General features: G+C 43.0%; 1 protein-coding gene across 5 annotated transcripts in view; it reads right to left on the reverse strand.

Moving 5' to 3' along the window:
* The window catches only part of LOC115123321 (ubiquitin-protein ligase E3A-like), a 58,488-nt gene that overhangs the window by 16,411 nt on the left and 27,218 nt on the right, over positions 1 to 14,859 (reverse strand). For all 5 annotated transcript variants that reach the window (XM_065009371.1, XM_065009370.1, XM_065009373.1 and 2 more), the window contains exons 10-12: positions 11,336 to 11,500; positions 8,009 to 8,164; positions 2,450 to 2,523 (exon numbers count right to left, since the gene is read on the reverse strand). In XM_065009371.1, coding sequence (XP_064865443.1) covers positions 2,450 to 2,523; positions 8,009 to 8,164; positions 11,336 to 11,500 — 395 coding nt within the window. The remainder of the gene's footprint in view (positions 1 to 2,449; positions 2,524 to 8,008; positions 8,165 to 11,335; positions 11,501 to 14,859) is intronic.

The raw sequence follows: 14,859 nt of genomic DNA on the forward strand, positions 1-14,859 counted from the left end.
CAACATCTAGTGGAAAGCCTTCCCAGAAGAGTGGAGGCTGTTATAGCAGTAATGTTCCAACATCTAGTGGAAAGCCTTCCCAGAAGAGTGGAGGCTGTTATAGCAGCAATGTTCCAACATCTAGTGGAAAGCCTTCCCAGAAGAGTGGAGGCTGTTATAGCAGTAATGTTCCAACATCTAGTGGAAAGCCTTCCCAGAAGAGTGGAGGCTGTTATAGCAGCAATGTTCCAACATCTAGTGGAAAGTCTTCCCAGAAGAGTGGAGGCTGTTATAGCAGCAATGTTCCAACATCTAGTGGAAAGTCTTTAGAGGCTGTTATAGCAGCAATGTTCCAACATCTAGTGGAAAGTCTTCCCAGAAGAGTAGAGGCTGTTATAGCAGCAATGTTCCAACATCTAGTGGAAAGCCTTCCCAGAAGAGTGGAGGCTGTTATAGCAGCAATGTTCCAACATCTAGTGGAAAGTCTTCCCAGAAGAGTGGAGGCTGTTATAGCAGCAATGTTCCAACATCTAGTGGAAAGCCTTCCCAGAAGAGTGGAGGCTGTTATAGCAGTAATGTTCCAACATCTAGTGGAAAGCCTTCCCAGAAGAGTGGAGGCTGTTATAGCAGCAATGTTCCAACATCTAGTGGAAAGCCTTCCCAGAAGAGTGGAGGCTGTTATAGCAACAATGTTCCAACATCTAGTGGAAAGCCTTCCCAGAAGAGTAGAGGCTGTTATAGCAGTAATGTTCCAACATCTAGTGGAAAGCATTCCCAGAAGAGTGGAGGCTGTTATAGCAGTAATGTTCCAACATCTAGTGGAAAGCCTTCCCAGAAGAGTGGAGGCTGTTATAGCAGTAATGTTCCAACATCTAGTGGAAAGCCTTCCCAGAAGAGTGGAGGCTGTTATAGCAGCAATGTTCCAACATCTAGTGGAAAGTCTTCCCAGAAGAGTGGAGGCTGTTATCGCAGTAATGTTCCAACATCTAGTGGAAAGCCTTCCCAGAAGAGTGGAGGCTGTTATAGCAGTAATGTTCCAACATCTAGTGGAAAGCCTTCCCAGAAGAGTGGAGGCTGTTATAGCAGCAATGTTCCAACATCTAGTGGAAAGTCTTCCCAGAAGAGTGGAGGCTGTTATAGCAGCAATGTTCCAACATCTAGTGGAAAGCCTTCCCAGAAGAGTGGAGGCTGTTATAGCAGTAATGTTCCAACATCTAGTGGAAAGCCTTCCCAGAAGAGTGGAGGCTGTTATAGCAGCAATGTTCCAACATCTAGTGGAAAGCCTTCCCAGAAGAGTGGAGGCTGTTATAGCAGTAATGTTCCAACATCTAGTGGAAAGCCTTCCCAGAAGAGTGGAGGCTGTTATAGCAGCAATGTTCCAACATCTAGTGGAGAGCCTTCCCAGAAGAGTGGAGGCTGTTATAGCAGCAATGTTCCAACATCTAGTGGAAAGCCTTCCCAGAAGAGTGGAGGCTGTTATAGCAACAATGTTCCAACATCTAGTGGAAAGCCTTCCCAGAAGAGTAGAGGCTGTTATAGCAGTAATGTTCCAACATCTAGTGGAAAGCCTTCCCAGAAGAGTGGAGGCTGTTATAGCAGTAATGTTCCAACATCTAGTGGAAAGCCTTCCCAGAAGAGTGGAGGCTGTTATAGCAGTAATGTTCCAACATCTAGTGGAAAGCCTTCCCAGAAGAGTGGAGGCTGTTATAGCAGCAATGTTCCAACATCTAGTGGAAAGTCTTCCCAGAAGAGTGGAGGCTGTTATCGCAGTAATGTTCCAACATCTAGTGGAAAGCCTTCCCAGAAGAGTGGAGGCTGTTATAGCAGCAATGTTCCAACATCTAGTGGAAAGCCTTCCCAGAAGAGTGGAGGCTGTTATCGCAGCAAAGGGGGGGGACCAACTCCTTATTAATGTCCATGATTTTGGAATGAGATGTTAGACGAGCAGATGTCCACAGACTCTTGGTCATGGTGTATATATACACAGAAACAAAAATATAAATGCAACAATTTCAAAGACTTTACAGAGTTGCAGCTCATATGAGGAAATCAGAAATAAATTAATTAGGCTCTATGGATTAGACATGACCGGGAATACAGATATGCATCTGTTGGTCACAGATACCTTATAAAAAAAAATAAAAAAAAAAAAAGCAAATTAATTACTTAAAAATCATACAATGTGATTTTCTGGATTTTAGTTTTAGATTCCGTCTCTCACAGTTGAAGTGTACCTATGATAAAAAATTACAGACCTCCACATGCTTTGTAAGTAGGAAAACCTGCAAAATTGGCAGTGTATCAAATACATGTTCTCCCCACTGTATGTATATATATATATATAATATAATGAAAGTGATATATGCAGATCTATTATTCAAGAGAGAAATTGAAAGAGATCTTTGTATAAAAGTATAGAAATCATTGTCACAACATGGTAATAAATGACATCAAAAACATGTTTTTTTACGTGATAATGCGACAATCCTTGCTGTAGCCTCCGTCATACTCTGTCGTTTCTTCAAGCGCTTGAAAGTCCAAATTCTGAGGAGGTAAGAACACAAGAGACAGTTAGATCAAGCTACATCAGGTGGCAAAAAACAAGGTAGGTAGAAAACAATAGTGCAGCTATGGATTTAATTGTCATATTTTATTGACACAAAATACTCTAATGTCAGAGTGGAAGAAAAAATTATAACATTTGTAAAAAAAAAAAAAGAATTATAATTTAAAAAAAAAAAAGAATAATATATCTTGATTAGATAAGTATTCAACACCCTGAGTTAATACATGTTAGAATCACCTTGGGCAGTGATTATAGTGGCCGAGTCTTTCTGGGTAAGTCTCTAAGAGCGTTCCACACCTGAATTGTGCAACATTCTTCAAGCTCTGTCAAATTGGTTGTTCGTCATTGCTAGACAATCATTTTCAGGTCTAGCTATAGATTTTCAAGCGGATTTATGTCAAAACTATCTTGGACACTCAGGAACATTCACTGTTTTCTTGGTAAGCAACTCCAGTTTAGATTTGGCCTTGTGTTTTAGGTTAATGTCCCGCTGAATAGGTGAATTCAGCTCCTAGTGTCTGGTGGAAAGCAGACTGAACCAGGTTAATGTCCCGCTGAAAGGTGAATTCATCTCCCAGTGTCTGGTGGAAAGCAGACTGAACCAGGTTATTGTCCTGCTGAAAGGTGAATTCATCTCCCAGTGTCTGGTGGAAAGCAGACTGAACCAGGTTAATGTCCTGCTGAAAGGTGAATTCATCTCCCAGTGTCTGGTGGAAAGCAGACTGAACCAGGTTTTCCTCTAGGATTTTACCCTAAGCTTAGCTTAACTTTCTTCTCCCCAGTCCTTAACAATTACAAGCATACCCATAACATGATGCAGCCACCACTATGGTTGAAAATATGGAGAGTGGTACTCAGTAATGTGTTGTATTCAAATAATGTGTTGTATTCAAGATAAAAAGTGAATTGCTTTGTGTTTATGTTTTTGCAGTATTACTTTAGTGCCTTGTTGTAAACAGGATGTATGTTTTTATTCTGCACAGGCTTCCTTTTCACTCTGTCATTTAGGTTAGTAGTGTGGAGTAACTACAATGTTTTTATTTAACCTTTATTTAACTAGGCAAGACAGTTAAGAACAAATTCTTATTTACAATGACGGCCTACCCCGGCCAAACCCTAACCCAGAAACGCTGGGCCAATTGTGCGCCGCCCTATGGGCCTCCCAATCACGGATGGTTGTGATACAGCCTAGAATCGAACCAGGGTGTCTGAAGTGACGCCTCTAGCACTGAGATGCAGTGCCTTAGATCGCTCGGGAGCCTGTGTGTTGTTGATCCATCCTCATACTACTAAGCTATACGGAATTGTTTTAATAAGGTCACACCAAGGATCATTTTGCTATTTGATTGACCTAATTCTGCCCATAGAAACACATTGAATAACAGATTCACTACAGAAAATATTTTAAAATATATATATCGAACGGAAGTTTGTTCTGAAGTGTCTGTCTTGTATCTGAGAGATAGAAGATCAGGAAAGACATTTAACGCCTCATTGTCACTAGCCTCCATATACAGTGCATCAGAATGTATTCAGACCCCTTGACTTTTTCCACATTGTTACATTACAGCCTTACACCCAGTCTTCTTGGGTGTGACGCTACAAGCTTGGCACACCTATATTAGGGTAGTTTCTCCCATTCTTCTCTGCAGATCCTCTCAAGCTCTGCCAGGTTGGATGGGGAGCGTCGCTGCACAGCTATTTTCAGGTATCTCCAGAGATGTTCGATCAGGTTCAAGTCCAGGCTCTGTCTGGGCCACTCAAGGACATTCAGAGACTTTCCCCGAAGCCAATACTGCGCTGCCTTGGCTGTGTGCTTAGGGTCATTGTCCTGTTGGAAGGTGAACCTTTGCCCCAGTCTGAGGTCCGGAGCGCTCTGGTGCAGGTTTTCATCAAGGATCTCTCTGTACATTGTTACGTTCATCTTTCCTTCGATCCTGACTAGTCTCCCAGTTCCCACCACTGAAAAAACATCCCCCACAGCATGATGCTGCCACCATGCTTCACCGTAGGGATGGTGTCAGGTTTCCCCCAGATGTGATGCTTGGCATTCAAGCCAAGGTTTCATCAGAACAGAGAATCTTGTTTGTCATGGTCAGAGTCCTTTAGGTGCCTTTTGGCAAACTCCAAACGGACTGTCATGTGCTTTTTACTGAGGAGTGGCTTCCGTCTGGCCATTCCACCATAAACGCCTGATTGGTAGAGTGCTGCAGTCCTTCTGGAAGGTTCTACCACCTCCACAGAGGAACTCTGGAGCTCTGTCAAGAGTGACCATCGGGTTGTTGGTCACCTCCCTGACCAAGGACATTCTCCCTCGATTGCTCAGCGGCCAGCTATAGGAAGGGTCTCGGTGGTTCCAAACTTCTTCTATTTAAGAATGATGGAGGCCACTGTGTTCTTGTGGACCATCAATGCTGCAGAAATGTTTTGGTACCCTTCCCCAGATCTGTGCCTCGACACAGATCTGGGGAAGCTCTACGGACAATTCCTTCGACCTTATGGCTTGGTTTTTGCTCTGACATACACTGACAGGGAAGTAAGATAAGGTAAATTAAGGAAATAAATAGGCCGCAGTGGCGAAGTAATTACAATTTAGCAATTAAACACTGGAGTGATAGATGTGCAGAAGATGAATGTGCAAGTAGAGATACTGGGGTGCAAAGGAGCAAAAAATAAATAACAATATGGGGATGAGGTAGTTGGACGGCCTACTTACAGATGGGCTATGTACAGGTGCAATGATCTGTGAGCTGCTCTGACAGCTGATGCTTGAAGTTAGTGAGGGAGATATGAGTCTCCAGCTTCAGTGATTTTTGCAATTTGTTCCAGTCATTGGCAGCAGAGAACTGGAAGGAAAGGCAGCCAAAGGAGGAATTGGCTTTGGGGGTGACCAGTGAAATATACCTGCTGGAGCGCGTGCTACGGGTGGGTGCTGCTATGGTGACCAGTGAGTTGAGATAAGGCGGAGCTTTATCTAGCAAAGACTTATAGATGACCTGGAGCCAGTGGGATGGCGATGAATATGAAGCTAGGGCCAGCCAACGAGAGCATACAGGGCTTTGGTGACAAAACGGATGGCACTGTGATAGACTGCATCCAAATTGCTGAGTAGAGTGTTAGAGGCTATTTTGTAAATGATGTCCCCAAAGTCAAGGATTGATTTGACACACTGAACTCTGTCTGAGAAGTAGTTGGCGAACTAGGCGAGGCAGTCAATTGAGAAACCAAGGCTGTTGAGTCTGCCGATAAGAATGCTGTGATCGACAGAGTCGAAGGCCTTGGCCAGGTTGATGAAAACAGCTGCACAGAACTGTATTTTATCGATGGCGGTTATGATATCCTTTAGGGATATGGTCACTAGTGTAACCAGAAGGAGAGGCCTCATTAAATACAGTAAATTCATTATCCTTAAGCCATGTTTAAGTCAGGCCAATCACATCAAGATTACGATCAGGATTAGTTCATTGACTATAACTGCCTTGGAAGTGAGGGATCTAACCTTGAGCGGAGGAGCACCCAAGACCAACTCGGAAACCAGATTGCATAGCGGAGGACGTATGGTGGGATTCAAAATGGTCGGTGATCTGTGTGTTGACTTGTCTTTCAAATACCTTAGAAAGGCAGGGTAGGATACATATAGGTCTGTAACAGTTTGGGTCTAGAGTGTCTCCCACTTTGAAGAGGAGGATGACCACGGCAGCTTTCCAATCTTTCGGGAATCTCAGATGATACGAAAGAGAGGCTAGTAATAGGGGTTGCAACAATTTCGGCAGATGATTTTAAAAAGAAAGGATCCAGATTGTCTAGCCCAGCTGATTTGTAGGGGTCCAGATTGTCTAGCCCAGCTGATTTGTAGGGGTCCAGATTGTCTAGCCCAGCTGATTTGTAGGGGTCCAGATTGTCTAGCCCAGCTGATTTGTAGGGGTCCAGATTGTCTAGCCCAGCTGATTTGTAGGGGTCCAGATTTTGCAACCATTTCAGATCATCCGCTATCTGGATTTGGGTGAAGGAGAAATGGGGAGGCTTGGGCAAGTTGCTGTGGGAGGTGCAGGGCTGTCGACCAGGGTAGGGGTAGCCAAGTGGAAAGCATGGCCAGCCGTAGAAAAATGCTTATTGAAATTCTCAATTTGTGAATTTATCGGTGGTGACAGTGTTACCTAGCCTCAGTGCAGTGGGCAGCTGGGAGGAGGTGCTCTTATTCTCCATGGACTTTACAGTGTCACAGAACCTTTTGGAATTTGTGCTACAGGATGCAAATTTCTGTTTGAAAAAGCTAGCCTTTGCTTTCCTAACTGCCTGTGTATATTGGTTTCTAACTGCCCTGAAAAGTTGCATATTGCGGGGGCTATTCGATGCTAGTGCAGTACGCCACAGGATGTTTTTCTGCTGGTCAAGGGCAGTCAGGTCTGGGGCGGCAGGGTAGCCTAGTGGTTAGAGCGTTGGACGAGTAACCGGAAGGTTGCAAGTTCAAACCCCCGAGCTGACAAGGTACAAATCTGTCGTTCTGCCCCTGAACAGGCAGTTAACCCACTGTTCCTAGGCCGTCATTGAAAATAAGAATTTGTTCTTAACTGACTTGTCTGGTTAAATAAAGTTCAAATAAAGGTAAAATAAATGTAAAATAAAGGTAAAATAAATTAAACTACAGGAGGTTTGTGACTGATTTTCGGGACGTCTCATGGTCTTAACAAACGCTGTTCTAGCTCGGTTACCTTTCCCCGCAGAAGTGTTACAGATATCTATAGCTTAAAGTGACAGATTGTTACGGGGATTTTTTATTATTATGCTAATTTTGATTTCCGTGCCGGAAGGGGGTTAACCAGTTAAGACTAGGGCTGAATACTGCCCCCTTTGGAGGAAGTGCGTGCCCATAGTAAACTGAAAATATTTTTTCACAAAATTGCTAATATATGCATATAATAATAATTATTGAATAGAAAACACTCTAAAGTTTCTAAAACCGTTTAAATTATGTCTGTATGTAAAGCAGAACTCTCAGGGCAGCCATTCTCCCAAACTCTCTGTTGGCAACAGAAAAGTTGGGTCAACTTTGACGTCATCGCCCCCACCCTTCCCAAGCAGCTACCGATCTGGGAACAGTTTGTATGCGTTCAGCGCGATTGCCAAAAATAATTCCCTGAAATGATTTAGGCTTGCCATAACAAAGGGTTTGAATACTTATTGACTCAAGACATTTCAGCTTAAAAATATTTTATTAATTTGTACAAATTTTCGGGAAAAAATAATTCGCACTTTGACATTATGGGGTATTGTGTGTAGGCCAGTGACATTTATTTATTTTTTTATTTTTCAAATCTCAGTAATAATCCATTTTATGTTCAGGATGTAACAACAAAATGTGGAAAAAAGTCAAGGGGTGAGAATACTTTATGAGGCACTGCCTTCATGCCTATTTCTGTTTTTTAGGCTTAAAGTGAAATTCCTAAGAAAAATCCTACTTACCCTGCTTCCACAGATCAGTAGCTCCACCTCCTCAGGTCTAAATAAACACTTGAGAGGCGACTCGTTGGTGACCATCTGGAAGCCCCTCCTGAAGGCTTTGAACTGGCGCTTCACACTCTTATTAAGTATGTAATCACTATACAGAGACACAAACTCCTGGAGATCACAGATAGGAAACAGTCAAAACAATGTCATCATTCACTTCAGTCCTGTGATAGACTAGATACTTCAGTGGTCCTGTGATAGACTAGATACTTCAGTGGTCCTGTGATAGACTAGATACTTCAGTGGTCCTGTGATAGACTAGATACTTCAGTGGTCCTGTGATAGACTAGATACTTCAGTGGTCCTGTGATAGACTAGATACTTCAGTGGTCCTGTGATAGACTAGATACTTCAGTGGTCCTGTGATACACTAGATACTTCAGTGGTCCTGTGATAGACTAGATACTTCAGTGGTCCTGTGATACACTAGATACTTCAGTGGTCCTGTGATAGACTAGATACTTCAGTGGTCCTGTGATAGACTAGATACTTCAGTGGTCCTGTGATAGACTAGATACTTCAGTGGTCCTGTGATAGACTAGATACTTCAGTGGTCCTGTGATAGACTAGATACTTCAGTGGTCCTGTGATAGACCAGATACTTCAGTGGTCCTGTGATAGACTAGATACTTCAGTGGTCCTGTGATAGACTAGATACTTCAGTGGTCCTGTGATAGACTAGATACTTCAGTGGTCCTGTGATAGACTAGATACTTCAGCAAAGTAGCCATGTGATAGACTAGATACTTCAGCAAAGTAGCCATGTGATAGACTAGATACTTCAGCCAGTGGTCCTGTGATAGACTAGACAACAACAGTGGTCATCTTACTAGATTTCATTGTCCTGCATGATAACAGGTATCTTCAGTGGTCTTTGATAGATTGTCCCTTCAGTGGTAACAGGTATCTCATCTTCATTGTCCTGTGATTAACAGGTATCTCATCTTTCTATTGTCCCCATTAACAGGTATCTCATCTTTCTATTGTCCTGTGCATTAACAGGTATCTCATCTTTCTATTGTCCCCATAGACAGGTATCTCATCTTTCTATTGTCCCCATTAACAGGTATCTCATCTTTCTATTGTCCGCATTAACAGGTATCTCATCTTTCTATTGTCCGCATTAACAGGTATCTCATCTTTCTATTGTCCGCATTAACAGGTATCTCACCTTTTCTATTGTCCGCATTAACAGGTATCTCATCTTTCTATTGTCCCCATTAACAGGTATCTCATCTTTCTATTGTCCCCATTAACAGGTATCTCATCTTTCTATTGTCCCCATTAACAGGTATCTCACCTTTCTATTGTCCCCATTAACAGGTATCTCACCTTTCTATTGTCCCCATTAACAGGTATCTCACCTTTCTATTGTCCCCATTAACAGGTATCTCATCTTTCTATTGTCCGCATTAACAGGTATCTCATCTTTCTATTGTCCCCATTAACAGGTATCTCACCTTTCTATTGTCCCCATTAACAGGTATCTCACCTTTCTATTGTCCACATTAACAGGTATCTCATATTTCTATTGTCCGCATTAACAGGTATCTCATCTTTCTATTGTCCCCATTAACAGGTATCTCACCTTTCTATTGTCCCCATTAACAGGTATCTCACCTTTCTATTGTCAGGTATCTCACCTTTCTATTGTCCCCATTAACAGGTATCTCACCTTTCTATTGTCCCCATTAACAGGTATCTCATCTTTCTATTGTCCTCATTAACAGGTATCTCATCTTTCTATTGTCAGGTATCTCACCTTTCTATTGTCAGGTATCTCATCTTTCTATTGTCCCCATTAACAGGTATCTCACCTTTCTATTGTCCCCATTAACAGGTATCTCACCTTTCTATTGTCCTCATTAACAGGTATCTCATATTTCTATTGTCAGGTATCTCACCTTTCTATTGTCAGGTATCTCACCTTTCTATTGTCCCCATTAACAGGTATCTCACCTTTCTATTGTCCCCATTAACAGGTATCTCACCTTTCTATTGTCCCCATTAACAGGTATCTCACCTTTCTATTGTCCCCATTAACAGGTATCTCACCTTTCTATTGTCCCCATTAACAGGTATCTCACCTTTCTATTGTCCCCATTAACAGGTATCTCACCTTTCTATTGTCCCCATTAACAGGTATCTCACCTTTCTATTGTCCCCATTAACAGGTATCTCATCTTTCTATTGTCCCCATTAACAGGTATCTCATCTTTCTATTGTCCCCATTAACAGGTATCTCATCTTTCTATTGTCCGCATTAACAGGTATCTCACCTTTCTATTGTCCCCATTAACAGGTATCTCACCTTTCTATTGTCCCCATTAACAGGTATCTCACCTTTCTATTGTCAGGTATCTCATCTTTCTATTGTCCCCATTAACAGGTATCTCACCTTTCTATTGTCCCCATTAACAGGTATCTCACCTTTCTATTGTTCCGCATTAACAGGTATCTCACCTTTCTATTGTCCCCATTAACAGGTATCTCACCTTTCTATTGTCCCCATTAACAGGTATCTCACCTTTCTATTGTCCCCATTAACAGGTATCTCACCTTTCTATTGTCCCCATTAACAGGTATCTCACCTTTCTATTGTCCCCATTAACAGGTATCTCACCTTTCTATTGTCCCCATTAACAGGTATCTCACTTTTCTATTGTCCCCATTAACAGGTATCTCATTTTTCTATTGTCCCCATTAACAGGTATCTCACCTTTCTATTGTCCCCATTAACAGGTATCTCACCTTTCTATTGTCCCCATTAACAGGTATCTCATCTTTCTATTGTCCCCATTAACAGGTATCTCACCTTTCTATTGTCCCCATTAACAGGTATCTCATCTTTCTATTGTCAGGTATCTCACCTTTCTATTGTCAGGTATCTCATCTTTCTATTGTCCTCATTAACAGGTATCTCATCTTTCTATTGTCCCCATTAACAGGTATCTCATCTTTCTATTGTCCCCATTAACAGGTATCTCACCTTTCTATTGTCCCCATTAACAGGTATCTCACCTTTCTATTGTCAGGTATCTCATCTTTCTATTGTCCCCATTAACAGGTATCTCATCTTTCTATTGTCCTCATTAACAGGTATCTCATCTTTCTATTGTCCCCATTAACAGGTATCTCATCTTTCTATTGTCCCCATTAACAGGTATCTCATCTTTCTATTGTCCCCATTAACAGGTATCTCACCTTTCTATTGTCCCCATTAACAGGTATCTCACCTTTCTATTGTCAGGTATCTCATCTTTCTATTGTCAGGTATCTCACCTTTCTATTGTCCTCATTAACAGGTATCTTGTCCCCGTTTTCCTTCAGGTCATAAGTGATGGGGTCTCCAAACAGGTCAGTCTGTGAGATCTGGAAGGTGATCATCATGTCCTCCTCCACATCCCCCTCGTAGTCCAGCAGCTCCTTCAGACTCTGGTACAGAACCTGGCAGAGAACCATAGAGATAGTTAGAGGCCATAGAGAACCATAGAGATAGTTAGAGGCCATAGAGAAACATAGAGATAGTTAGAGGCCATAGAGAACCATAGAGATAGTTAGAGGACTCAACGCTGTATCTGTCCTGTTGTGGCGTCTGCGAGAGCATGGGCATCTCCATTTTGAAGTAGTCCATGTTCTTCTTCTACTATTTCTAATGAAAGTGTGCTGCCATGTGGAGTTTGAACATGTATTTACTAAATCTGCAAAAATATTAGTGGGTGTGTTCAGATCTAAAAGGTGTGTGTGTGTGGGGGGGGGGGGGGTTAAAAAGGTAACGTTGCCCTTCCTAACAGAGTGTAGGGTGGTATAACACACACACACACGTCAGCTCAGAGAGATCCAATTCAAAGAGGCCCAGCCCATGAACTTCCATCAGCAGCAGCTTTTGAATTTAGAAAAGTAAATGGATGCGTTTATGCTATAATGTTAGTGCATCGATTCGTTCTTCCAAATCAAACTGAATCACTACATGTTCCTGTATGTATCGGAGCCCATGTATCTAGATACGTATCCAATCGTTTTGAAAAGGAAAGACGCCCATTCCTAATAATAATATTATTATCATATGACATTTAGCAGACGCTTTTTATACAAAGTGACTTCCTTTTTTCCCCCTCTTTAAAAAAAAACAACTTATGGGCAACTCTATAAAAAAAATGACATCGGCCTATATCATATTGGCCCTGCGATAAGACTAGTGTCTTGTCCAAGGGTTGTACTTGTGTATCAAGCTACTCACGCTCGGTGGTGTAAAGTACTTAAGTAAAAAATACTTTAAAGTACAACTTAAGTCGGGTATCTGTACTTTACTATTTATATTTCTGACTACTTTTACTTTCCTTGAGAAAATATATTATATATTATATATTATATTATACTTTTTACTCCTTACATTTTCCCCCGACACCCAAAAGTACTCGTTACACTTTGAATGCTTAGCAGGACAGGAAAATAGTCAAATTGACGCACTTATCAACGAAATATCCCTGGTCATCCCTACTGCCTCTGATCTGGAGGACTCACTAAACAGAGAATATCCCTGGTCGTCCCTACTGCCTCTGATCTGGAGGACTCACTAAACAGAGAACATCCCTGGTCATCCCTACTACCTCTGATCTGGAGGACTCACTAAACAGAGAACATCCCTGGTCATCCCTACTGCCTCTGATGTGGAGGACTCACTAAACAGAGAACATCCCTGGTCGTCCCTACTGCCTCTGATGTGGAGGACTCACCAAACAGAGAACATCCCTACTGCCTCTGATCTGGAGGACTCACTAAACAGAGAACATCCCTGGTCATCCCTACTGTCACTGATCTGGAGGACTCACTAAACAGAGAACATCCCTGGTCATCCCTACTGCCTCTGATCTGGAGGACTCACTAAACAGAGAACATCCCTGGTCATCCCTACTGCCTCTGATCTGGAGGACTCACTAAACAGAACATCCCTGGTCATCCCTTCTGATCTGGAGGACTCACTAAACAGAGAACATATCTGGTCATCCCTACTGCCTCTGATCTGGAGGACTCACTAAACAGAGAACATCCCTGGTCATCCCTACTGCCTCTGATCTGGAGGACTCACTAAACAGAGAACATCCCTGGTCATCCCTACTGCCTCTGATCTGGAGGACTCACTAAACAGAGAACATCCCTGGTCATCCCTTTCTGATGTGGAGGACTCACTAAACAGAGAACATCCCTGGTCATCTCACTACTGCCTCTGATCTGTGGACTCACTAAACAGAGAACATCCCTGGTCATCCCTACTGTCCTCTGATCTGGAGGACTCACTAAACAGAGAACATCCCTGGTCATCCCTCATCTCTGATCTGGTGGACTCACTAAACAGAGAACAGGTCATCCTAATGCCTCTGATCTGGAGGACTCATTAAACAGAGAACATCCCTGGTCATCCCTACTTTCTGATCTTGAGGACTCATAAACAGAGAACATCCCTGGTCTATTGTCCCTACTGCATCTGATCTGGAGGACTCACTAAACAGAGAACATCCCTGTCGTCCTACTGCCTCTGATCTGGAGGACTCACTAAACAGAGAACATCCCTGGTCATCCCTACTTCTGATCTGTGGACTCACTAAACAGAGAACATCCCTGGTCATCCCTATTGCCTCTGATCTGGAGGACTCACTAAACAGAGAACATCCCTGGTCATCCCTACTGCCTCTGATGTGAGGACTCACTAAACAGAGAACATCCCTGGTCATCCCTGTGCCTCTGATGTGGAGGACTCACTAAACAGAGAATATCCTGGTCATCCCTACTGCCTCTGATCTGGAGGACTCACTAAACAGAGAATATCCCTGGTCATCCCTACTGCCTCTGATCTGGAGGACTCACTAAACAGAGAACATCCTGGTCGTCCCTACTGCCTCTGATCTGGAGGACTCACTAAACAGAGAACATCCCTGGTAGTCCTACTGCCTCTGATCTGGAGACTCACTAAACAGAGAACATCCCTGGTCAGTCCCTACTGCCTCTGATCTGGTGGACTCACTAAACAGAGAAACATCCCTGGTCATCCCTACTGCCTCTGATCTGGAGGACTCACTAAACAAGAACATCCCTGGTCATCCCTACTGCCTATTTCTGATCTGAGGACTCACTAAACAGAGAATATCCTGTCATCCCTATTTACTCTGATCTGGAGGACTCACTAAACAGAGAATATCCCTGGTTATCCCTACTGCCTCTGATCTGGAGGACTCACTAAACAGAGAACATCCCGTTATCCCTTCCTCAGAGTCTGGTGGACTCACTAAACAGAGAACATCCCTGGTCATCCCTACTGCCTCTGATCTGGAGGACTCACTAAACAGAGAACATCCCTGGTCATCCCCTGCCTCTGAGGACTCACTAAACAGAGAACATCCCTGGTCATCCCTACTACCTCTGATCTGGAAAGTAAATGGAGAACATCCCTGGTCATGTTAGTGCCTCTGATGTGGAGGACTCACCAAACAGAGAACATCCCTGAATCCCTACTGCCTCTGATGTATGGAGGACTCATCCAAACAGAGAACATCCTACTGCCTCTGATTGGAGGACTCACTAAACAAGAACATTGGTCATCCCTACTACATTCTGATCTGGAGGACTCACTAAACAGAGAACATCCCTGGTCGTCCCTTTAAAAAAAAACTGCCTCTGATGTGGAGGACTCATAAAAAAAATCCCTGGTCGTCCCTACTGCCTCTGATCTGGGGACTCATAAACAGAGAACATCCCTGTCTTGTCCCTACTGCCTCTGATCTGGAGGACTCACTAAACAGAGAACATCC

This window comes from Oncorhynchus nerka, linkage group LG24 (assembly GCF_034236695.1).
Source record: "Oncorhynchus nerka isolate Pitt River linkage group LG24, Oner_Uvic_2.0, whole genome shotgun sequence".
Lineage (NCBI taxonomy): Eukaryota > Metazoa > Chordata > Actinopteri > Salmoniformes > Salmonidae > Oncorhynchus > Oncorhynchus nerka.